Raw genomic sequence first — 26,845 nt, 5'->3', positions numbered from 1 at the left:
TTTTTATGTTCCAGTATCTGTACTTTTACTTAAGCAACAAAATTGAGTACTTCTTCCACCACTACCCGATGGACGTCTGCTACTAAACACCTGAGACTTAGTGAGGTCAGACAAAGTCTCTTGATATGGGTCCTGGTCTCAAACTAGGTTGATCACTCAAAAGATTTTCCATTTTGTTTTGAATTGTTAATTGCTATGGCAATGGTTCACACTCCTCATTCTGAAACTGATCAACATCAAGTATAAAGACAGAGGAGACGGAGGCAAATGGACTCAAGTGTTGGGAGTTTATTATCCATTGTACAACAGAGTGTCTGTAACCAAATCAAAGAAGGCTGGTCCCTGTACAGTAAACACTGTGTACAAAGAGTAGTAAAAGAGAGCTGTGTGTCCCGCACACACTCATGAGGAGAGGAGGGATAGAGGACAGAAGACAGGGACAGAGGAGACAGAGGACAGGGGACAGAGGAGACAGAGGACAGGGGAGGCAGAAGACAGGGACAGAGGGGACAGGCACAGGAGGCAGAAGAGAGAAATACAGAGACAGACAGACAGAAAAGATCCAAAAGAGAGGACCGGGACAAAGGACACACAGATACAGAAGACAGGAGACAGAGGTGACAGATGAGAATCGAAAGAGGGGACAGGGACGGAGGAGGCAGGGGACAACGACAGATGAGTTCTGAAAAATGGACGGGAGGCATGGGGGGACAGAGGACGCCGGGTTTGGACAGAGACCGGGGACAAAGGAGACCCTGCTGACCCTAAAAGTTTTGCTGGTAACACAAGGAGCAGGGTAAATCCCAGTCTGTTCAGAATTCACATATTTAGGTGAAAATACTGCTTTATTAAAGGCTCCACACCCGATTTTTAAAGGGCCCATATTATGCCATTTTCTGATCTGTTCTAACATTATTTCCTCATCCAAATGAGACCTGGAGTTGTGTTTTGTTTCATTCACACATGTTTAACACACAAACCCTGCATATTCACACTGTTCCTTCCTCAAACTGAAAACATTCTACATTATGACATCATGTGGAAATACAGGAAGTGCCCCACTGTGTTATTAAACTCCTTACACATACTACTACTACTAGAATACTAGAATCATTTGGATAATTTATGCCCTGGGATTGCTGATCTCTACTGAACAAAAGGTAAAAGGACTTGAAAACTACCACTGCATGACATCACAAGGTGGAACTGAACATTTTAAGCTTCGAAGATGTAGACATACTAATAATAAAGGGTTACTCAAACACATGTGAATGAAACAAAACACAACTTCGTGTATATTTTTTGAGGAGGTAACAACATTAGAACATGGCTTAAAGCTCACAAAAGTCAATTTTGTGTAATATTGGACCTTTAAGCAAAATGGGTCTTGGCCCAGTACAGATATATTGTACAAACAGATTTTGAGGTTCAAATAGGTCTGCTGTGTAGTGTATGCATCGGTTTATCATCCCAGAATCAAGTGCATGGTTAGCATTTTAGTTATTGTTAACAGTGACAGTGACAAAAGTGTATAAAGTGTGTGGTGAGGGGTTTTACAGCTGTAAAACATATAGAATAATTGTTAAAAATAAAACACTACTTTGCGGATTTCGCCTATTGTGGGTTATTTTTAGAACATAACCCCCGAAATAAACCAGGGACCACTGTATTCCCATGTGGCCTTATGTGTGTGTAATCCCTCAGTGTCCAGTAGGTTCCTAGTGGACCATGGGTGTATATTAGTCTATGTGTCTTATACTTGTGAAAGATACAGCTTAATATCATTCTAAAGCTATACAGGAAAGGTTCATTTATGTTCTGTGAATGGGACTTTTTTAGTATGGATACCTGCTCTAATAACTCTCTAGTTTCAATACTAGTTTAAATAGCGATTAGTATCTGATTTTCTATACTTTTGACAACCCTCTGAGGAATAAATTTGGAGCACTGCAAATTGTTTACAATTAACTAGTTTTGTTTTTCAAACAGTAAAAATCAGGTATGGAGCCTTTAACACAACCTTTACTTTGAAAATAGAGGGGGAAAAAAAAACAAAACACTTTTCGAAGAATAATGATTCACTATGTAACTTTTTTGGTTGTCCAACGTCACCAAGCCAAGTTAGAGGGTCAGATCTATGGAAAGGCAAATCTGCTCACAACATGTGTTATATTGTACTTTTGTGCAATAAAATAAATTGTGGAACATTTCACACAACACAGTAACAGTTCCATAGAGACCAGCAGGACCCTTTACCAGAAAAGTGACATAGTGTACCTTTAATGACAAATGAAAGAAAGTGGGCAATATTAATGTAATTGTGCAGACATAACTCCTTAAATTGTGTGTGTAGTTTATTTAAAAATAAATAAAAATTCTAACCTTCATGCCTTACCAAGTTTCTATCAACTATTCCACTGAGATGAAATATAATATATATATTTTTTTAAATCAAATCAAATCTTTTTACAGTAAAAATAAGACTCCAAGTAAAGCCAACATAGGAGTCCATACCTCACACAGTCAACACAATTATTGGGCTGCACAATTTCAGATAAAAATTCTATATTTAACTATTATTAGTTTAATTAATTTCAAAGTAAAATGGTCATTTATAAAACTGGGTCAACATTAAACCTTAAAAGGTCCTATATTACATAAAAGTGACTCTTGTGAGCTTTAAGTCATGTTCTAATGCTGTCACCACCTCAAAAACAAACCCGTGTTTTGTTTCATTCATGTTTGAGTAATCCTGGTTTATTTGTCTATCATCAAAATGCTCTGTTTCATCGTGCGATATTATGAAGTGGTAGTTTTGAAGTTAACAGCTGCCTTTTACCTTTCGTTCAGTAGAGATTTGAAACTCCAGGGCTGAAATTATCCAAAAGATTCTAGTGAAGGTGTATGAAGTTTAAAAACACAGTGGAGCACTTCCTGTATTCCCACATGATGACATCAAATGGTAGAACTGAGTGTTTTTTGTTTGAGAGAAGAACTCAGCCCAAATATGTAGGATTTGTGTGTTAAAAGTGTGAATAACAAAACACAACTCCAGGTCTGTTTGTGATGAGGAAACAATATTAGAACAGAGATCAGAAAATAGCACGATATGGGTCTTTAAAGAACACATTATACATTATTTTGGCTTGAATTCCCTTGTAAACATGCTTTTGGATATCTTAGGATTAGTATTTCACATTTCTAACTTAAATAATGCCATCTGTGTAATGCCTCAGTCGTCTAAGTGTGATCCATTGTAAAAGAGTGAAGATGTTACGCTGCTCATGCAAGTTCTGGTCAGATTAGATAATGTCTGCATTTGGAAAATACACATTATAAACTTCACCTCTGTATCCATAGAGGCATTTAGGTGCTGGAGCTCCCTCGGCTGTCAACAACAGGAATTGACAATTGGGGAAAGGACTAATGAAGCACTTAGGAAACATAACTGCTTTGCTAATACAGCTGTGTGTTCACTGTGAACACAAGTTGATCATAGAATGAGTCTGGTGATGGTTTATGGGCTTAAAAACTGCACAGGGGAATTCTGGAGTAGTTGTGATGCAACTAAACGAGCAAAATACAAAGTGAACACTTGTGAGAATCAAAGAAGATCAGTGAATGAAGCAACAATACAACTCCAGGTATGCTTTTGAGGAGGAGGCAACAGTATAACATGGTTAAAAGGTCAAAAAGTCTGTCTTGGATATGTGTTCTTTAAAGCCCCACTGCGTAATATTTCTGCCGACAGAGCTTGGAATTGCACGTCATAAATTTGCGTCCATAGAGATACAGTAGCAAAAACAATGTGAAAAAGTTATGTTAGGTTTAATAATTAGAATCTTAAAATCAAAATAATAAACTAAAAGGACAGCAATGCTTTCATTATAGGCATTTGTGTTGTGCAAAAATGGCTTCAAAACCTGCTTGCTTATTGTGAGCTTGCCTCTCCACAGGCTTGAGTCATACCGTGGATATGCTGTCTCTTTGCCTGGAATGTTTCATAGTAGGGCTTTAACAACTGTACCTCTATGGAGAATCTACTATTGGCTGAAATATTACACCATAGGGCATTAACCATGACTAACCCAGATCCAAAACAATGTAAGAATTTGAATAATTCGGAGGATCATGACTAAAACGGAACTTCATTAATTTTTTAAGTCACAACACATTTTTATTTTAAATTCTAAGTACTATGAAAAAAAAAAAAATCTGAGAAATGACTTTGTGATAAATTGTGCAGTACTAAATTTGGCATCAGTTTGACACCAATTTCAACTGTCCTCACATGTACCATGGGTGATCCTGATACTCGATACGGCATGTCCTCCGCTCTTTGGGTTAGACAAGGTAATGACTGAGATGCTGGGAGGTCTGTGTGCGCTGCCTCAGACGCAGAGGGAGGGCATCAGGAGCACTTCCACACGCACACTGCCAGGCTGCCTCCGAAGAACATGTAGAGCAAGTTCTTCACCTCATGGGTCACCTCGAAGCCAAAGCCCTCTCCGATGACCACATGCCACGAGCTGCCGAACTTCTTGTCCATGGACTCTTTGATCATCTTCGCGGCACTCTGGACAGATACACAAAACTGGCAATGTTTTTTACTGGACATATAACTGTACCTATTGTTTTGATTACACAGACTAGAATAATCAGAGAACTCAAAAATTTGATTTTTAGTGTGTGTTTACAAAATATTGCTGAAGTAAATACAGACGATAAACAATAATATTAAAACCAAACTGTCACAGTTCACCCTTCGCGATCTCGCTGTTTCACAGATTTTTCCAGTGCAATTCTACATGCTTTTTTACAGTGTATGAACGTCTGTCTGGACCGGCCAAGGCACTGCAGACCACCATCAATCGATCTCCTCCGTGCTGCGTTTAGCGCACAGCACAGAATGTGTGGGAGCCAAGTTTAATTCATATATAATAATGTATGCAAATTTATAGTGTTGATATTTTGTTATAAATCCTGTTTATGTTTGAATTAATAATTTCATATTGAAAGATTTAAAATTTGATTTATATAAATAAGCTACATTTATTTTATTGCATCAATGTTAATGTTAAAATATCTTAGACCTGTTATTATTTAAATTTTACGCAAATATGTTAGCGTCACTTTAAGAGCGATAACATGTTTCCCAAGTGTGTGCTCCTTTCCTTGTGCGTGCTGAGTTGAGGCAGCACATAAAGACGAAGCCAAATAGTTTTCTTACCGTAGTATTATTTATTTTTGAGAATGACTTGGTTTGATTACTTTGATTACTTTAAAAAAGGATTTTGCAAAGCTGTGAATCAGAGTCCAGTGGAAGTTATTTTCTCTTCAATAAAAATACACAAGTAACACCAATGGACAACACAAAACCAGGCCTCAACCCGAACAGAATGTGTTCAGCCAAATTTACATAAATGTTCGATCGACACTACAGCGGAGTGGTGCCAGGACAAAGAGGTGTGGTCAGAGGAACTGTGAAATACATATGAGTCACTATTAATTAATAATAATTATTAATTAATAATTAATAGTATTATAACTATATTTACAGCCTTAAAACGTATAGAATAATTGTAAAAAATAAAGCTGGCTACTTGGCGGATTTCGCCTATTGCGGGTTATTTTTGGACTGTAACCCCCGCAATAAACGAGGGAACACTGTACATAAATAACAGAATGCAACACTTACAACGGTGGTTAGTTTTTATCTATAATGAGTCATAGAAGTTCATAACTCAAAGTCCTACTGCTCAAATCTTATCATAGAGCAGAAAAATTACCAAAATTATCCCACTAGTGCAAAGAAAAAGTCTCTATGATAAATATTCACCCCCAAAAATTATTGTTCCATCAGTCACTTATTGAACAATAGGTAAGGATTAAACAACCAGCAGTGCCAGGAGTCTTTAATCCATTTATACCATGGTTCCACAAACTGAAAATAGTTCACTTTTAAATATGAACCATTTGTCTGTCCAGGGAAGTTCAAAGCATTAGTAATTTCTTTTTTAGTTTAAGCTAGTCCCTCCTAACAATAGTTCATTTGTTTACCTGTTGCCTGGCCCAGCCCTAGCTTTAAGGGGCCTTAAGCTGGATTTGTCTAAGGGGCCCCCAGCAATGGATGCCTCCTGGCTCAGCTATTGGTGATTCACATTTCACAACATCAAAAACAAATATAGCAGCAGCAGATATTTTGTTACTATAGATATAAAACAAATGTCATTGTTTGAGTGGGATATTTAGGCTGCTGTAAACACACCAGTCCTGTGTCCAATAAAACGTATATATTATATTTTTTCAATATAAAATATATGGGCTCTTGGGGGCCCTCTACTGGCCTCGGGGCCCTAAGCAGCTGTCTGCTTCGAAGTTGGGCCCTGCCGGTTGCTATGGTGATGCTCACAGCATAGTAATATAAAACAGTGATTAACTGTTGCCAGACTACTTTCGCAGTTATACAAAATAATGCACTGCAGTTAGCCTTAGAATTCATGGCCAGGGTGTAAGTCGATTTATTGTGACAGGCCAAACTTACATCTCCACAAACCGGACTGATGTCACCTCTGCATCCGAGGCACATCAGCTGGTTGAAAACAATGGATGTGTCAGTGTCTCCTCCAGACCCTAACCCCTTACTATACAGTGTCCTCACTCAGAAGGATTCAGACACACAGCTCACTACATTCAGGTCACGTGTCTGGGTGAAAACGTTCGCTAAACTCTGATAAAACATGATTTCTATAAAAAATAATCATCAGACTCGACTAGCACAGAAATATTTATGGACTAAAAATAGCCATACATGTTTTTGTCAAGCTGGATCTCATGTAAACAGATTGGATTTGTGACAAAGTGGGCCTTAATTTCACATAATTTAATTTCCTATAGTTTTTCAATATTCAAGTAAACTGTTAGACATAATTTATTTAGACATTATTTGTTTTGTTTAGTTATAGTCCACCTTTCAGTTACCACACATACACCAGTTACTTTAGTTCCTTGACTTATTTTGCATTCCACCGGAGTCATTCTTTGACTCCGGTTGAATGCAACATGGTGCCCTAACTAAGGAATAGTGTGGACATTCAGATAAAGCCAATGTGTCATTAAAACTAACAAGATTATAAGTGTGACCGAAAGTGTACAAGGCTGAGATAAAAAGCTAGGCTAAGCTAGTGTTGGTGGTGACAAGCAGTTAGTGAGATATACACACTGGTAATCCTATTGTGATATATAATGTAGATTTCTACATTATTTACACGCTTGATGGTTAAACATACATTTTTGAAAGTTCCTGGTTGGACCCAGAAGTGACACCACCACATACATTTGACAGATTCATATATTTGTCTAATTATGACTTGGTCTGGTCAGATAGTATCTGAGGCAAATATTCATCATAATTTTCAGTTAAGTGGCTTCTCTGTGATTTGTGAAGAAAAGTTGAAAACAAAGTTGTAAAATACAGGAAATAGCAGTGAGGTCCGCAAAGGAATATGTCCAACTGACTTCAATTGGTTCGGTGCCTAGAAACCTCACTGTTAACATCACTACTTCCTGGTATTCTACATATAAAAATAATTGGGTAATGTTTATTTTAATTAATTTGAATTTTAAGAGGTTCTTTATTTCATGTTTTCTGATTGTAATAAAAGTGACTTTTAGCTTTGAGACACAGAGAGCTAGCTAGTTTGCTGGTGTGCACAGAACCTATTCCATCCAAAATGCAGAGACATGTTTATGACATTAAACATGATTTAACAAAATAAAGCTGATGTCCTTTTTTTTCCTTAAATATAATGATGTTAACTGTGTTTTAGATAAATGAGTAGTGTATGTGGAGTCTAGCCACATGCACTTTAACAATCCTATGGAAGAAAACATATCCATCTCCATATTCTTAGGGTTCTTAAGTGTGATTTTTAACTTCCTGGCTGTATCCAAATGTCCACACTATTCCCCACTTCGGGCACTATTTAGGGGTCAAACCATTGTTTTGTGATGACTGAATGTCCAGCTGATGCAAAAGTATTGCACATAAAATTTCCTACAATGCACCTTGAAAAGTAGTGTGCATGGTCTCTAGACTGGTCAATATAGACCACAATGCATCGTGAGAGTTGGATAAAACAACAGCGAACAGTGGCAGGTCTTTAACAGGACACAACACGGCTGAATGAAATCAGATAAAAGCTCTGGTTTATGGCACTGTTGATCGCTGATTATGAATAAACCACGTAAAGTTGCTAGCGTTAGCCAGTTACCTTAACTTGAGCTGTCATTTCCACATCTCAGATCTAATCTGTTTGTGCGAGATCCTGCTTGACAAAAACCTATGGTTATTATTAGTCCATAAATATGTCTATGCCAATCCGATCTGATAAAACTTGATTTGTTTCATAAATAATGATCACAGTTTAGTCATGTGGCCTGAAGGTAGTGAGCCGCGTGCATCGCTCTGTGAATGTGTGCATTACAAAGTCCATTAAGAGTGCAGGGCTGTGTACTGAATGAAGGGTTAGGGGCTAGGGTGGACATTCGGACACAGCCTGTAGTTCAATTGGTGGCTAGCAGATTCTTGAATGTGATGATGTCATATTCCCAAATGTGGGACAAGAGCCAGTTTATCCTATTGATTACATTAGACATGGTCATGAAAGGAAAAGGTAAATTCACAAATGTTGAACCAGATTATTTCTATCAGTGACCAAACCCCAGAACTCACTGTATTGCAAGAAAAATCTGCATTTTAACAATGTTAATTTTAGCTGCCCGGTATTAAATAATATTGGCCTATAGAATGTTGTGATGTCATCTGAAACCTAGCAATGGAATCATGCAAGTGACAGCAGGTAACAAGTCTCCTCCAAGTTACACACTGTGCCTTTAAGGTCAACCATGGGAGGGATCACTGAACACATGCAAGCCCTCCTCTGACATGACCACACTTTAAAAGAGGAGCATCTGATTCCCACCTCATTGTTGGTTGCAAACTTTTCACAGGCCGTGACACACAGCTCCATTGTCTCCACCCGCATTTCCTCCGACATGTCCGTGTGCTGTGGGGAGGGTGCGGAAATACAACTGTTAGCATAGTTTATAGGGATAAGATTCATAATATATAATTTTGCAGTTTAGTTCACAATTTTGACTTTCTTCAAAGGGCCCATATTACACTATTTTCTGATCTATGATACAATGCTGTTACCTCATCAAAAACATACTTGGGGTTGTGTTTTGTTTCATTCACACATGTTTAACACACACATTTTGCATATTTAGGCTTACCACAAGACACCATGTGATGTCTTGTGGTAATACAGGAAGTGCTCCATTGTGTTTTTAAACTCCATACACCTTCAAAAAAATTATCTGGATAATGGCCAGACCTGGAATTGCCCATTTCTACTGAAAAAAGGTAGAAAGTATCTGTTAACTTGACAACTACTACTTCATGACATCATAAGGTGGATCAGAGCATTTTGAGCTTTGAATATATAGATAGACTAATAATGCAGGATGTGGGAATGAAACAAAACACAACTCCAGGTATGTTTTAGATGAGGGAAGAGCAACATGGCTTAAAGCCCACAAGAGTACAATTTGCAAAATAAAGGGTCTTTAGTATTTTTGCTGTCATTTTGGAAATAAAGCTTCTCAAAAGGTGTAACTCGGCAGCGTTAACGTTTTTTTCTTGGGCGTCTCAGATATTTCACAGTTTTTTAACTATTTTATCCCATCCCTAAATAGTTTGGATTTACAAATCACTGTATAATTTGGATGGATGGATGGATGGATACTTTATTAATCCCCAGCCAGGGAAATTCACCTGTCCAGCAGCAACACAGACACACAACACAAATTGCACACAGGTATTAAATCACAAAGGATACAAAGATAAGAATACAAAGATAAGATAATAAAGTGCACCCGATCAACAAGAGCTGTTATACAGTCTTATAGCAGCAGGAATGGCTGATCTACTGAACCTCTCAGTTCTACAGTGCAGCGAGAGAAGCCTGGTACTGTGGCTGCTTCTCTGAGCTGACAGAGTCTCGTGCAGTGGGTGTCTGCTGTTGTTGAGGATGGTCTGCATCAGACTCCTCATCTCCACCAGCTCCCCAACAGAGTCCACCCTCCCACCCATCACTGACACACACTTCCTGATTAGCTTATCAAGCCTGTTACGGTCCCGCACAGTAATGCTGTTTCCCCAGCACACCACTCCAAATAACACAGCACTGGCTACAACAGAATGGTAAAAAGTATGCAGAGACTCATTACATACATCAAAGGATTTAAGCTTCCTAAGAAAGAAGAGTCTGCTTTGTCCTGTTTTGTAAGCTGCAGTTGTGTGCGCTGACCAGTTCAGTTTGTTGTCAAGATGAACTCCGAGATATTTATAAGACTGGACAACCTCAATGCTCTCACCAGCAATTACAACTGGATGATGGGGAGGGAGTTTTGGTCTACGGAAGTCTACAATCATCTCCTTTGTCTTAGATGTATTTAGAACAAGACCGTTTCTCTCACTCCAGACTGTGAAGGCAGCAATAAGGTCTCTATACTCCATTTCGTTCTCTCCTCTTACACATGCCACCACTGCTGTATCATCTGAATATTTCTGGATGTGACAGGATTCAGACTTATATGTGAAGTCAGCAGTGTATAGAGTAAAGAGAAACGGCGACAGTACTGTCCCCTGCGGGACCCCAATGTTTGTCACCACTGTCTCAGAGATATTGCCACCCACCCTGACGTACTGTGGACGTTCTGCGAGGTAGTTGTGAATCCAAGTGATGGGATGGGATCCACTCCAATCACCTCTAGCTTTCCTCTCAGAATTTGAGGTTTAATTGTATTGAAGGCACTGGTGAAGTCAAAGAACATGAGTCTAACATACCCCCCTGTCCCATCCAGGAACGAGAGAGTTTTGTGTAACATGTATAAGAGCGCATCATCCACCCCCATTTCCTCCTGATAGGCAAACTGTAATGGGTCCACAGCTTGCTGCACCTGTGGTTTGAGAATCCGAAGTAAAAGCCTCTCAAAAGTCTTTATAATGACAGACGTCAAGGCCACTGGTCTGTAGTCCTTTACCCCTGTCGGCCTCCCTACTTTAGGGACCGGAACAATGCATGACGTTTTCCACCGGACTGGGACTTGCCCAGTACGAAGACTCTGGTTGAAAATAGTTTTAAGAGGCAGGGCCAACTCGGACGCACACTCCTTGAGGAGCCTAGGTGCTACCCCATCAGGACCAGCAGACTTCCGGGGACGCAGCCTGCGTAGCTCAGCACGCACTTCATCAACAGAGAAGCCACGAGCAGCAGAGGTGTAACAGCCACCGTGTGGAGCAAAGCAGGGCACAGCAGCAGAGGTGGAGCAGCCGCCGGGTGGAGCAGAGCCGGGCACAGCAGCAGAGGTGGAACAGCCGTCGGGTGGAGCAGGGCGGGGCACAGCAGCAGAGGTGGAGCAGCCGCCGGGTGGAGCAGAGCGGGGCACAGCAGCAGAGGTGGAACAGCCGCCGGGTGGAGCAGAGCGGGGCACAGCAGCAGAGGTGGAGCAGCCGCCGGGTGGAGCAGAGCGGGGCACAGCAGCAGAGGTGGAGCAGCCGCCGACTGGAGCAGAGCGGGGCACACCAGCAGAGGTGGAGCAGCCGCCGGGTGGAGCAGAGCGGAGCACAGCAGCAGAGTTGGAACAGCCGCCGGGTGGAGCAGAGCAGGGCGCAGCAGCATAGGTGGAACAGCCACCGGGTGGAGCAGAGGAGGGCGCAGCAGCAGAGGTGGAACAGCCACCGGGTGGAGCAGAGGAGGGCACAGCAGCAGAGGTGGAACAGCAGATAGCAACAGAGGTGGAACAGCCGTCGGGTGGAGGAGAGCAGGGCCCAGCAGCAGAGGTGGAACAGCCGCCGGGTGGAGCAGAGCAGGGCACAGCAGAGGTGGAACAACTGCCGAGTCGAGCAGATCCAGACACAGCAACAGAAGTGGAACAGCCTCCGGGTGGAGCAGAGCAGGGCCCAGCAGCAGAGGTGGAACAGCCAATAGCAATAGAGGTGGAACAGCTGTCGGGTGGAGCAGAGCAGGACCCAGCAGCAGAGGTGGAACAGCCGTCGGGTGGAGCAGAGCAGGGCCCAGCAGCAGAGGTGGAACAGCCGCCGGGTGGGGCAGAGCCGGGCACAGCAGCAGAGGTGGAGTAGCCACCAGGTGGAGCAGAGTAGGGGGCTGAGTCAAACCTACTGTAAAAGTGATTAAACTCATTGGCCATATTAGCATTGCCCAGTGTCTCAGCTCTTTTGTGCTTGTAGCCAGTGATGGTCTTCATGCCCTTCTACACTTCTCTCGTATTATTATTAGACCGCAGGTTCCTCTGTGTTGGATCCGCTGGCGGAGGAGGAAGCCGGACAGACCTGGCAGGCCCAAGCGCATTGTGAAGGTCTGCTGGGAACGTCTGGCGGAGCCCTCTGTCAGGGGGGTCTTCAACTCCCACCTCCGGGAGAGCTTCTCCCTGATCCCGGGGGAGGTTGGAGACATGGACTCCGAGTGGGCCATGTTCTCCACCTCTATTGTCGATGCGGCTGCTCGTAGCTGTGGTCGTAAGGTCTGTGGTGCTTGTCGCGGCGGCAATCCCCGAACCCGGTGGTGGACACCGGAAGTAAGGGATGCCGTCAAGCTGAAGAAGGAGTCCTATCGAGCCTTGTTGGCTCGTGGGACTCCTGAGGCAGCTGATGAGTACCGGCAGGCCAAGCGTGCCGCGGCTCGGGCAGTCACAGAGGCAAAAACTCGGGGTTGGGAGGAGTTCGGGGAGGCCATGGAGGAGGACTATCGGATGGCCTCAAAGAGATTCTGGCAAACCGTCCGACGCCTCAGGAGGGGAAAGCAGTGCTTCACCAACACTGTTTACAGTGCGGGTGGAGAGCTGCTGACCTCGACTGGGGATGTTGTCGGGCGGTGGAAGGAATACTTTGAGGATCTCCTCAATCCCACTGTCACGTCTTCCGAGGAGGAAGCAGAAACTGGGGACCCAGAGGCGGACTCGTCCATCACCCTGGCTGAAGTCACTGAGGTGCTTGGCAAGCTCCTCGGTGGCAAGGCTCCGGGGGTGGACGAGATCCGTCCTGAGTACCTCAAGTCTCTGGATGTTGTGGGACTGTCTTGGCTGACACGTCTCTGCAACATCGCGTGGCGGTCGGGGACAGTACCTGTGGAATGGCAGACCGGGGTGGTGGTCCCTCTGTATAAGAAGGGGGACCGGAGGGTGTGTTCCAATTACAGGGGAATCACACTCCTCAGCCTTCCCGGTAAGGTCTATTCCAGGGTGCTGGAGAGGAGAATCCGACCGATAGTCAAACCTCGGATTCAGGAGGAGCAGTGTGGTTTTCGTCCTGGTCGTGGAACACTGGACCAGCTCTATACTCTCCATCGGGTCCTCGAGGGCTCATGGGAGTATGCCCAACCAGTCCACATGTGTTTTGTGGATCTGGAGAAGGCATTCGACCGTGTCCCTCGTGGTGTCCTTTGGGGGGTGCTCTGGGAGTATGGGGTCCGGGGCTCTTTGCTAAGGGCTGTCCGGTCCCTGTATGACCGGAGCAGGAGCTGTGTTCGCATTGCCGGCAGTAAGTCAGACCTGTTCCCGGTGCATGTTGGACTCCGCCAGGGCTGCCCTTTGTCACCGGTTCTGTTCATTATATTTATGGACAGAATTTCTAGGCGCAGCCAGGGGCCGGAGGGGGCCTGGTTTGGGAACCACAGGATTTCATCTCTGCTGTTTGCAGATGATGTTGTCCTGATGGCTTCTTCGAGCCAGGACCTGCAGCAGGCACTGGGGCGGTTTGCAGCCGAGTGTGAAGCGGCTGGGATGAGAATCAGCTCCTCCAAATCCGAGGCCATGGTTCTCGACCGGAAAAAGGTGGTTTGCTCTCTCCGGGTGGGTGGTGAGTCTCTGCCCCAAGTGGAGGAGTTCAAGTATCTCGGGGTCTTGTTCACGAGTGAGGGAAGGATGGAGCGTGAGATTGACAGGCGGATCGGTGCAGCGTCTGCAGTGATGCGGTCGCTGTATCGGTCCGTTGTGGTAAAGAAGGAGCTGAGCCGGAAGGCGAAGCTCTCGATTTACCGGTCAATCTACGTTCCTACCCTCACCTATGGTCATGAGCTTTGGGTAATGACCGAAAGGACAAGATCGCGGATACAAGCGGCTGAAATGGGCTTCCTCCGCAGACTGGCCGGGCGCACCCTTAGGGATAGGGTGAGGAGCTCGGTCACACGGGAGGAGCTCGGAGTAGAGCCGCTGCTCCTACACGTTGAGAGGAACCAGTTGAGGTGGCTCGGGCATCTGCTCAGGATGCCTCCTGGACGCCTCCCTAGGGAGGTGTTCTGGGCATGTCCCACCGGGAGGAGGCCCCGGGGAAGACCCAGGACACGCTGGAGGGACTATGTCTCTCGGCTGGCCTGGGAACGCCTTGGGGTCCCACCGGAGGAGCTGGAGGACGTGTCCGGGGTGAGGGAAGTCTGGGAGTCCCTGCTTAGACTGCTGCCCCCACGACCCGGCCCCGGATAAGCGGAAGAAAATGGATGGATGGATGGAGGTTCCTCTGTAGACCACTTGTGAAGTCCCTTCTGGCCTTCCTTAATCTCTTCTTCAGATCATGTTGCACACTCTTTACCCTATTCCGATCCTCAGATTTAAATGCCTCCTTTTTTTAAGTTCAAGAGACCCTTAATGTTGCTTGTAATCCATGGTTTATTGTTCGAGAAGCAATGGACTGTTCTCATAGGCGCCACCACATCAGTACAGACGTTTGTATAATCAGTGACTTGATTCACTACCCCATCTATGTCATCATCCGACCGCTGTGCATCAGTAAGTGTTTTCCAGTCTGTGGACTCAAAGCAATCCTGCATAGCTTCACCAACCTCTGCAGTCCACTTTCGGAGTGATCGACTGGTTGGAGGCAGTCTTATCACACAAGGTTTATAGAGGGGTCTGAGGTAAATCAGGTTGTGATCAGATTTATCCAGACATTAGACATTGCACTGTAGGCATCTTTGATGTTGACATAACATAGATCTATAGTATCGTTATGCCTTGTGGGACAGTTTACATACTGCGTAAAACCTGCTAAATGTGAGCTTAAGTCTACATGATTGAAATCTCCTGATATGATAACACAGGCATCAGGGTATGCAGACTGTAGACGTGCGACAGCTTCCAATATGTAGATTATCCCTCATCTCAGTTATTTAATCATCATTAATGGACTGCAGAATGATGAAAAATTTGGACCGTTATGATGTTTTTGTTGACTGTTCACGATCACAAGTCTCAAACAGACAAAATGTTGCCTATAACAGGAAGCTGCAAAACATGGATTGATACGGGAGATACATCACACTGGGAGGACAGCATGTATGTCTATGGAAGAAAGTTCCAAACACAGTATGCACACATTAGCAAATATGATACCATAAGGTGTTTGATTTTTTTTTCAAAGTATAGCAAGTGAAAAACTATAGGCTAATGCTAGCTAGCTTGTGACTGAAATTTGTTTGCCTGACGTCTTCTACAGTATTGCATTAGACTTAGCAATCTCCATGAAGACAGGTAAGATCAGGCAAATTACTGGACAGATCTTTGGAGAGTGAACCCCATTCACAGTAAGAATGCATGTATTTTTTGCAATAAAACCACCTTTAACCTCCTAGGACCACATATGTGCACAACACATTTTGGGTTGTCTAGGCCACAATGCAAATTTTTAGAAGAAGATTAACAGCATACAAGAACAGGAACAATGCAAATATTTTCAATTTAGAATATTTTTAAGAGTTCAGAATGTTCATAATATTTTTTTCTTTTTTTGTAAAGGCACATGTCTCCCTGCTGCTGTGAGCAGCACTTCACATGAGAGACACAATGTTCTAAGTGGCACAATTGTTGTTTCTCTTTTCTTCTTTTTTTTTTTTTTTTTTACATTCAGGACAAATGTTGCTGTGTAATAATTCTTTGTTTTTACACTAATCACAGTAGATTCTTCCTGCTTCTGAAGAGTGCAGACACAAACCTTGCTTGCTCCTGGTGCTTCCTTCTTACTTTGCTTTTTTAATCATTTTACCTCTTCCATTGCTGGGAGATTTGTTTAGTTATGATTTTCTCTTAAGTCAACCAAGACTTTTAAACCATTTTTACATTTTTTAACAAAATTTTCGACGAGCCAGCAACATGTCCAGGGGAAGAAACAAAAGGAATTCTTTCTGCGAACGTTGTCGGAACTATCAACAACAAATTAATGAGCTACAAGCACGGATATTTGTTTTAGAATCTGAAAAAGGACTTCATTCACCGAACGCTCCCTGTAACTTCTTTCAGAGAAGAGAGTGAAAAAACTGCTACTTTCAACTTAAACCTGAGTGATATGGTGTCTTTCCCAAAACTTTGTAAAGACAAGAATTTCAAGCAAACGCAACAAGTGATAAGAGGCAATGCTATTATAGTTACATCACCCAAAATACAGCTTACAAACTGATTTTTACCACTGTCACAGACTGATGTTGATGTTAATATACAAACGGAAAATGGATTTTTGTCGCAAAACAAGAGCAATGAAGTTGGCAAAAGAGCGGCGGCAGACAGGCGGTCTGTGCCAAATGGCAAGGTCAGAGATACGCTGCTGCTAGGAGACGGTGCTATCAGAGATGTGACTCACAGAGCAATCCAAACTTGCTTGTACCCCAGTCACACTGTCCCTGAGATTACAAAACTCCTCCCAAAAGTTTTGTCAACATACCAAGGAGCTAAACAGCTGATTGTGCACGTGGGTGCAGTTGACACCGGAATGAATCAGACTGAAATCTTGAAAAAGGACTTCATTGAATTATTTGAGGAGCTTGATAAAGTGGAGGTTAAGACTCATCAGTGGACCTCTTCCTAGCATAGACAGAAGGAAGATGAACAGATTTACTCAGCTGCTTCAGCTGAACACATGGCTGTTCAACACATGTGCGGTCAGAAGACTGCACTACATTGAGAACTTTGATCTATTCTGGAAACGAGAGGACCTGTTCAAGGGAAATAGCCCGCACCTGAGCAGAGGTGGAGTAAGAGTGTTGACGGATAACCTCCTCCACGCTCTGAGGCACCGGCCTGGACAGGGTCCTGGGCCAGTGAGAGAAAAGAGGAATGAGAGAAGCATTTCTGCTGTACCAACCAGAGACCGAGCACCACCAGCAGCACCACAACTACAACCACCACCTCCCCCAGCGAAGGAGCCACCACCAGCAACACAACCATCTCCCCCAGCGAAGGAGTCATCACCAGCACCACAACCATCTCCCCCAGCGAAGGATTCAGCAGCACCACCACATCCCCAAGAGAACAAATCAGCATCACCACCACCTTCAAAAGTGAAGGATGCATCTCCAGCGTCACTTCCCCCAGGGCCCACCTCGCAGGCCTTGAACCTGTCTGTGATAGCCCCAGCAGAGGTTTCAGTCACAGCAGCACCCACATCACCTCCCCTTCCCACACACCAGCCCTGGGTCCCCTTTGCTACATCTACTCCCTCTAGGGACTCCTCACTCTCCTTTTCCTCCCCACCTTCACCTATGGCCCTTCCCGACCATCTAGAAAGTCTCATCAGATCAGGAGTTTAAGATGGCTCGCCTCACACCTAATATAGTGTGATCGAGAGGACTGGCATCAATTATTCTGAACTCTTCCCCGTACCCACCTATCCCCCTCGTCTTTCACCCAGACTACCCCCTGCTCCGCCTCCTCGGCCCTCACCTGGTCCCTCACCCAAACTCCCCCCAGCTTGCCCTTTCCTGCCCTCTCCCAGAGCTGTTATGAAAAAGAGCTAGGACACACAGGGCCTCTGCTGTCTCAGGACATACCATCCATTTTCTTCCGCTTATCCAAGGCCAGGTCGCGGGAGCAGCAATCTAAGCGGGGACTCCCAGATTTCCCTCACCCCGGACACGTCCTCCAGCTCCTCTGGTGGGACCCCAAGGCGTTCCCAGGCCAGCCGAGAGACATAGTCCCTCCAGCGTTTCCTGGGTCTTCCCCAGGGCCTCCTCCCGGTGGGACATGCCCAGAACACCTCCCTAGGGAGGCGTCCAGGTGGCATGATGAGCAGATGCCCAAGACACCTCAACTGGTTCCTCTCGACGTGTAGGAGCAGCGGCTGTACTCCGAGCTCCTCCTGTGTGACCGAGCTCCTCACCCTATCCCTAAGGGTGCGCCCGGCCACCATAACGGAGGAAACCCATTTCAGCCGCTTATATCCGCGATCTTGTCCTTTCGGTCATTACCCAGAGCTCATGACCATAGGTGAGGATAGGAACGTAGATTGACCGGTAAATCGAGAGCTTTGCCTTTGGACTCAGCTCCTTCTTTACCACAACGGACCGATACAGTGACTGCATTACTGCAGGTGCTGCACCGATCCGCCTGTCAATCTCATGCTCCATCATTCCCTCACTCGTGAACAAGACCCCGAGATACTTGAACTCCTCCACTTGAGGCAGGGACTCACCACCCACCCGGAGAGGGCAAACCACCTTTTTCCCGTCGAGAACCATGGCCTCGGATTTGGAGGAGCTGATTCTCATCCCAGCCGCTTCACACTCGGCTGCAAACCGCCCCAGTGCCTGCTGCAGGTCCTGGCTCGAAGAAACCATCAGGACAACATCATCTGCAAACAGCCCCTGGCTGGGCCTAGAAATTCTGTCCATAAATATAATTAACAGTATACATCCCCCAGTCTGCCCTGGACTGGTTTAGGTCGTACCTAACAGGGCGGTCCTTCACAATCAGGCTGGGGGACTCTACCTCATCCTTCACCCCACTTGTGAGCGGAGTCCCCCAAGGTTCAATTCTGGGGCCTATTCTTTTTGCACTTTATCTTCTCCCGCTTGCGGACATTTTTAAAAGACATGGCCTTTTATATCATTTTTACGCAGATGATTGCCAGATTTATTTACCGATTTCTAAAAAAGACAACTGCTCCCTGACACCCCTACTCGACTGTCTATGTGACGTCAAGGCTTGGTTGGCCCAAAACTTTTTAAAATTGAATGAAGCAAAGACCGAGGTTATACTGTTTGGCTCTGGCAGTACCCTCATGGATGTGGGACCTCTTCAAAATTATGTGCGTCCCACAGTCACCAACCTTGGCGTCACCATAGACAGCGATTTTAAATTTGACAAGCATATTAATGGCGTTTTAAAATCTAGTTTTTATCATCTGCGGCTTTTATCCAAAGTCAAACCATTTTTATCTTTTAAACTTTTTGAACAAGTCGTGCACGCTTTTATTTCTTCGCGCCTGGACTACTGCAATGCACTTTATTCTGGCATTTCGCAAAACTCGCTTTACCGACTGCAGTTAGTCCAAAACTCTGCTGCACAACTTTTAACAGGAACCAAAAAACACGATCATATCACACCAATTCTTGCGTCTTTGCACTGGCTTCCTGTTAATTTTAGAGTTGATTTTAAGATTTTATTGTTTGTTGTTAAAGCTTTGAATGGTCTGGCCCCAGATTATATCTCAGACCTCATCAAAATTTACACCCCGGTGCGCGCTCTGAGGTCTGAGGGCCAGCTCCAGCTCATGGTCCCTAAGACCAGACCAGAGGGGACAGGGCCTTTTCTGTGGTTGGACCTAAACTGTAGCACGCCCTGCCCCCCACGTTCAAACAGCTCCCACTGTAGAGTGTTTTAAGTCTCGTCTTAAGACCCACTTTTATTCTCTGGCTTTTAACACCGCGTGAGTTGTGTGGTCCTCTGTTTTTTTTATTTATTTTTATGTGTTTTATTGATTTTATGTACAGTTAGTTATTAGTCAAATTAAATGAGCACCTATTTATTTTTGATTGTTGTTCCTTTTTATTTTATGTCACTTTGTCTCTGTGCAGCACTTTGGAAACAATTTGTTTATGAAATGTGCTATATAAATAAAGTGGATTGGATTGGATTGAACAGAACCAGTGACAAAGGGCAGCCCTGGCGGAGACCAACATGTACCGGGAACAGGTCTGACTTACTGCCGGCAATGCGAACACAGCTCCTGCTCCGGTCATACAGGGACCAGACAGCCCTTAGCAAAGAGCCCTGGACCCCATGCTCCCGGAGCACCCCCAAAGGACACCATGAGGGACACAGTCGAATGCCTTCTCCAGATCCACAAAACACATGTGGACTGGTTGGGCAAACTCCCATGAGCCCTCAAGGACCCGATGGAGAGTACAGAACTGGTCCAGTGTTCCGCGACCAGGACGAAAACCACACTGCTCCTCTTGAAACCGAGGTTCGACTATCAGTCTGATTCTCCTCTCCAGTACCCTGGAATAGACCTTACCGGGAAGTCCGGGAAGGCAGAGGACCACCACCCCGGTCTGCCATTCCACAGGCACTGTCCCCGACCGCCACGCAATGTTGCAGAGACGTGTCAGCCAAGACAGCCCAACAACATCCAGAGACTTGAGGTACTCAGGACGGATCTCTTCCACCCCCGGAGCCTTGCCACCGAGGAGCTTGCCAACCACCTCGGTGACTTCAGCCAGGGTGATGGACGAGTCCACCTTCGGGTCCCCAGTTTCTGCTTCCTCCTCGGAAGAAGTGACAATGGGATTGAGGAGATCCTCAAAGTATTCCTTCCACCGCCCAACAACATCCCCAGTTGAGGTCAGCAGCTCTCCACCCGCACTGTAAACAGTGTTGGTGAAGCACTGCTTTCCCCTCCTGAGGCGTCAGACGGTTTGCCAGAATCTCTTTGAGGCCATCTGATAGTCCTCCTCCATGGCCTCCCCGAACTCCTCCCAACCCCGAGTTTTTGCCTCTGCGACTGCCCGAGCCTCGGCACGCTTGGCCTGCCGGTACTCATCAGCTGCCTCAGGAGTCCCACAAGCCAACAAGGCTCAATAGGACTCCTTCTTCAGCCTGACGGCATCTCTTACTTCCGGTGTCCACCCGACAGAGGGCTCTGACAGAGGGCTCCGCCAGACGTTCCCAGCAGACCCTCACGATGCACTTGGGCCTGCCAGGTCTGTCCGGCTTCCTCCTCCGCCAGCAGATCCAACTTACCACCAGGTGGTGATCAGTTGACAGCTCAGCCCCTCTCTTCACCCGAGCGTCCATGACACGTGGCCGGAGATCAGATGACACGACAACAAAGTCAATCATCGACCTCTGACCTAGAGTGTCCTGCTGCCACGTGCACCGATGGACACACTTGTGCTCGAACATGGTGTTTGTTATGGACAAACTGTGACTATCACAGAAGTCCAATAACAAAACACCACTCGGGTTCAGATAGGGGAGGCCATTCCTCCCAATCACACCCCTCCAAGTGTCACTGTCATTACCCACATGGGCATTGAAGTCCCCCAGACCTGTCCCCGACCCGAAGGCGCAGGGACGCAACCCTCTCGTTCACCGGGGTGAACTCCAACACGTGGCGGCTGAGCTGTAGGGCAATGAGCAAGCCCACACCAGCTTGCCGCCACTCCCCGCGGGCAACGCCAAAGAAATGGAGAGTCCAACCCCTCTCAAGGAGTTGGGTTCCAGAGCCCAAGCTGTGCGTCAAGGTGAGGCCGACTATATCTAGCTGGTAGCGCTCAACCTTCTGCACAAGCTCAGGCTCCTTCCCTCCCAGCGAGGTGACATTCCATGTCCCCAGAGCTAGTCTCCATGTCCGGAGATCTGGTCGTCGAGGTCCCCGCCTTCGACTGCACCCGCCCCTCATGGCTCCTCCCGCAGGTGGTGGGTCCACGGGAGGACGGCCCCACGTCGTTCCTTCGGGCTGGGCTCGGCCGGGCCCCGTGGGGAAAGGCCCGACCACCAGGCCTTCGCCGCCGAGCACCCACCCCAGGCCTGGCTCCGGGGTGGGGCCCCGGTAACGCCAGTCCGGGCGATGTAACTAGCCTTGTTGGATTTCTCTTCTCAGGACATACAGTCATGATAAAGATAATATCAGACTGAGGCCCTGTGATGGAGCTATATCTACAGTTACACCACGTAGACTGATTAACAGGATTGTCCAATCAGAGACATTTAGTTCACATTCCCTGTAAGACGACAACATCCAGTCCTACTGAAACTAATCTGAAACTTGTTGTGCTCAATATCAGATCTTTATGTAACAAATCCTTTTTAATTAATAATTTCACTTCTTTTAGTCTTGACTTTATGTTTTTAACTGAAATATGGCTAATGCAATTCTGGTGGAATCAACTCCACCCAACTTCAAATTTGAATCTGAAACGCAACTAAACAAAAAGGGTGGAGGTGTGTGTGCATTTTTTAGAGATAATTTAGTTACTCACAGGTTGTCATTTGGGGTGTTTTCATCTTTTGAGTATGTTTCATTCAAAATGGACCTAAAGCAATCCCCCTCCGGCAATCTGCCGTTTTTAGGCAGATTTGAATCCTCGAAAAAGTTGCTTACCAACAGCTTATTAACTTCCTTGAAATTAACAACTCCTTTGATGTCTTCCAATCAGGTTTTAGACCCCACCACAGCACTGAGACTGCTCTTATCAAGGTGACAAATGACATCCACCTAAACACTGATGCAGGCAAAGTCTCAGTCTTGATCCTGTTAGATCTGAGTGCTGCCTTTGACACTGTTGATCATGGGATCCTCTTACAGAGACTAGGGGACTGGGTGGGCATCTCTGGTACGGCACTAAACTGGTTCAAGTCCTATTTAGAAAACAGGGAGTACTTTGTTTAAATTGGAAAATGTATATCAGATAAAATGTCCCTGACCTGTGGAGTGCCCCAGGGTTCAATCCTGGGACCCCGGCTGTTCAATCTCTACATGCTGCCGTTAGGCCAGTTAATACGCTACAATAATGTGTCTTGCCACAACTATGCAGATGACACTCAGATCTATGTCTCACTGGAAGCAGGTGAATATGAACCAGTGGATTCACTCTGCCACTGCCTCCAACAGATCAGTGTGTGGATGCAGAACAACTTTCTTCTGCTAAACTCAGATAAGACTGAAGTCATCATCTTTGGCCCACAGAAACATAGAAAAAGTGTCAGCAGTCACCTCCAGTCTCTCTCTAAAACCTTCGAATCAGGCTAGAAATCTAGGGGTAATAATGGAATGAATAATTGAACTTTACCAGCCACATCAAATCAGTAACATCTGCAGCTTTTTACCACCTAAAAACATTGCAAAAATCAAAGGTATACTGTCAAAGCCAGACTTAGAGAGACTTATCCATGCATTTGTCTCCAGTAGGTTAGACTACTGTAATGGCCTGCTCACTGGCCTCTCCAAATGAGCCTTAACACAGCTGCAGTACATCCAGAATGCTGCTGCTCGGGTCCTGACTAGAACCAGGAAATATGAGCACATAAGTCCTGTGCTCAGGTCTCTGCACTGGCTTCCTGTAGCTCAAAGAATAGACTTTAAAGCAGCTCTGCTTGTGTATAAGTCTCTCCATGGCCTAGGTCCAAAGTATATCTCTGACATGTTAGTGCCATATGAACCATCTCGCACTCTGAGGACTTCAGGGACCGGCCTCCTGCTGGTGCCCAGAGTCAGGACTAAACATGAAGAATCAGTGTTTAAGTTTTATGCAGCTAAAACCTGGAACAATCTTCCTGAAGATGTGAGACAGGCCTCTACTTTGACAATGTTTAAATCCAGGCTCAAAACGGTTCTGTTTAGCTGTGTATATGACTGAAAGGTTTTTATTCTGCACTCTTCTGTTTTAATGGTAATTGTCTGATGATTATTTGTGATTATTTATGTTTTGATTTGTGGGATTTTAATGTCTTGTGTACGAATTGTGCTATACAAATAAACTTGCCTTGCCTTGCCTAATCAGGTCCCAATCAACCTAAATAACAAAGAGAAATCAATAAAGCATGTCATGCAAGGGCTCAGGTCTTAGGAGGTTAATTTAATGAATGTACGATAGATGAGTTCAATGCCATACTGTGGATATTTTAGGCAAAAAATTTCCATGGAGATAAACTGGTGATGTACCCTCCGCCAGAAAAGTAACATTGTGCTCTAGTATACTTATCCCAGTTATGACGGTATTCCAGATATGATTTTACTGGTGTTAAAGTGTGATTCTGTTAAACCGTAGACTGCTTTATTTTGTTTATAGGTATAAAATATTATTAATTAAAAAGTCCTGGTAGACGTTTAAGTTATTTGGGGAAAATTGCTTACCCTAACCCTACCGTATTTTTGTTACTTCAGTTTGCACATGCTCAGTACAGCAACAGTGGTGAGAAATCAGAATACAGTGTCAACATGCCATAGTACTGGATACTATTCCTATTCCAATCAGACTCCTCAAAGAAGCCCTCCCCCTAATAATAGATTCCATCCATAACATAACAAATATGTCGTTAGAAAATGGCTACATTCCTCAGTCCTTTAAGTATGCTGTGATTAAACCCCTTTTGAAAAAACCTAACCTAAATCCTGATGAACTAGCCAACTATAGACCTATCTCTAATTTTCCCTTCCTCTCAAAAATTCTAGAACGAGTTGTGGTGAAACAGCTCTGCCGCCACCTGCAGGACAATAATATATTTGAAAAATTTCAATCTGGATTCAGAGCTCACCGCAGCACAGAGACTGCACTGCTTAAAGTAACAAATGACTTACTACTAGCTGCTGATAAGGGGCTGGCTTCAGTCCTGGTCCTACTGGACCTCAGTGCAGCGTTTGACACCATTGATCACAACATTCTACTGCAGAGGTTAGAATGTGACATTGGAATCAGAGGGACCGCCCTCAAATGGTTTAAATCCTATCTATCAGATAGGTACCAGTTTGAGCACCTCTCCCTGTTCTAAAGTAGCCTGTGGTGTTCCACAAGGATCTGTGCTTGGTCCAATCCTATTTACTCTGTATATGTTGCCATTGGGTAACATTATCAGAAAACATGGCATTAATTTTCACTGATATGCTGATGACACTCAGCTGTACTTATCAATGAAACCAAATCAGACTGATCAAATAGATAAACTCAGTGCCTGTGTGAAGGACATCAAAACCTGGATGACCTTGAATTACCTGCTCTTAAATCCTGAAAAAACAGAGGTCATTGTCATTGGTCCCAAAGGTCAAAGAGATTCTCTGTCGGACCAGATAACCTCACTCGACAATGTGAGTATTGCTTCTAGCCCTACTGTAAAAAATCTTGGAGTCCTATTTGATCAAAATCTCTCATTCACAGCCCATATAAACCTAGCTTGTAAAACCGCATACTTTCATCTGCGAAATATAACTAAAATTAGAAATATTTTACCTAAAAACGATGCTGAAAAACTCATCCATGCATTTGTTACTTCCAGACTTGATTACTGTAATTCTCTGCTCGCCGCCTGCCCCAAAAGTACTATAAGGAGCCTCCAGTTGGTCCAAAATGCAGCTGCCAGAGTCCTCACAGGAACTAAAAGAAGAGACCACATCAGTCCTGTACTAAAATATCTGCATTGGCTTCCTGTCGAGCTTAGAATCAAATTCAAAGTCCTCCTCCTAACATACAAAACCCTAAACGGTATGGCCCCATCCTATCTGCAAGATGTTATTGTCCCGTACCAGCCAAACAGAGCACTCAGCTCTCAGAATGCAGGACGATTAGTGGTTCCTAGAGTGTCCAAAAGTACAGTGGGAGGGAGACCATTCAGTTACCAAGCTCCTGTGCTATGGAACCAACTCCCTGCTGATGTTAAACAGGCCCCCACAGTCTCTGTATTTAAGACCAGGCTTAAAACCTTCCTCTTCGGTATAGCTTATGACCAGGTTACTTAGTGAGGGAGTTAGGGACATTAAAACCCGGGATAAGACAGGCTGCAGTAGGAGATAACTAGCTGGGGGAAGTATGGCAACCTGAGCACTATCTACTTTGTCCTATTTTCTCATCAGGAATGCTATTCACATGTTGTCCCCTGTCCCACTCCCCCTGTGGAGTGTAACTCTTTCAGATGCCCCGATGACAGCTGGACCCTCTCCTCCTCCCCGCCTGTCCCTCCTCCTCGCCTGGCTCTCATCCTCCTTGCCTGGCCGATTTTTCTTGTTTTGTCTGATTTTTCCTGTTGTTTTGTTTTTGTGTGTAGGCAGCACGGTAACACATGGCAACACTCATGCCTCACAGCAAGAGGGTTTGGTTCGATCCCCGGGTCGCCCAGGCCTTTCTGTGTGGAGTTTTGCATGTTTCTCCCCGTGTCTGGATGGGTTTCCTCCGGGTATTCCGGTTTCCCCCATCAACCAAAACATGAACGCCCTTCGAGACAACTGTTGTTGTGATTTTGGGCGTTACAAAAATAAATGAATTGAATTGAATTGATACTAACAAAATATCCAAGTGAAAGTATCCCACTTTCTCATAACCAGGATATTGGCTTATCCAGGATACTGACATCATCAGCTCACCTGAGCAAAGTCGGTTCTTTGCAATCAGATTGTGTAACAAACCTCATATCAAAGTCTAACTGAGCCTCAGACAGTGCAGTGCTACCTGTTACTTCCAGACATCATGTGAAAAGTATCAGCAAGTGGTGGTTTTCTCTGTAGATGACTGACCCTGATGAGAGGGAAGCTGTGCAGCCTCTTGTAGTCGGCCTCTTCCTTCTTCCCCTCGGTTGTCGCTGCCATCACCAGCTCTGTAATGACATAGAGAGTTAAGATGCACTATAAAAACACAAGAGGCTGTGCTTATGGCTCTGATTATGGTTCATATCTCTGTAATTATCGTGCATAATCATATTAACAAAGTCAAAGGCAAAATTAGACTTACAAAAATCAAGTTTCACTTGACTTGAAAAGCTGTGACATCCTATCCACAGCTTTTCTTGC

General features: G+C 44.9%; 1 protein-coding gene across 2 annotated transcripts in view; it reads right to left on the bottom strand.

Annotated features, from left to right (window-relative positions):
• Nucleotides 1–279: 279 nt before the first annotated feature.
• The window catches only part of LOC117373742 (dynein axonemal light chain 4), a 28,070-nt gene continuing 1,504 nt past the window's right edge, over nucleotides 280–26,845 (bottom strand). The window contains exons 2-4 of one of the 2 annotated variants that reach the window (XM_033969839.2): nucleotides 26,573–26,652; nucleotides 8,985–9,068; nucleotides 280–4,576 (exon numbers count right to left, since the gene is read on the bottom strand). In XM_033969839.2, the coding sequence (XP_033825730.1) occupies nucleotides 4,412–4,576; nucleotides 8,985–9,068; nucleotides 26,573–26,644 (321 nt within the window). In that variant the 5' untranslated portion in view covers nucleotides 26,645–26,652 and the 3' untranslated portion in view covers nucleotides 280–4,411. The remainder of the gene's footprint in view (nucleotides 4,577–8,984; nucleotides 9,069–26,572; nucleotides 26,653–26,845) is intronic. The other variant, XM_055225202.1, reaches the window with a different exon arrangement.

Source organism: Periophthalmus magnuspinnatus, chromosome 1, assembly GCF_009829125.3.
Source record: "Periophthalmus magnuspinnatus isolate fPerMag1 chromosome 1, fPerMag1.2.pri, whole genome shotgun sequence".
In the NCBI taxonomy this organism is placed as follows: Eukaryota; Metazoa; Chordata; class Actinopteri; order Gobiiformes; family Gobiidae; genus Periophthalmus; species Periophthalmus magnuspinnatus.
Note: the sequence above shows the minus strand (reverse complement) of the source record. Positions and strands in the feature narration are given on the sequence as shown.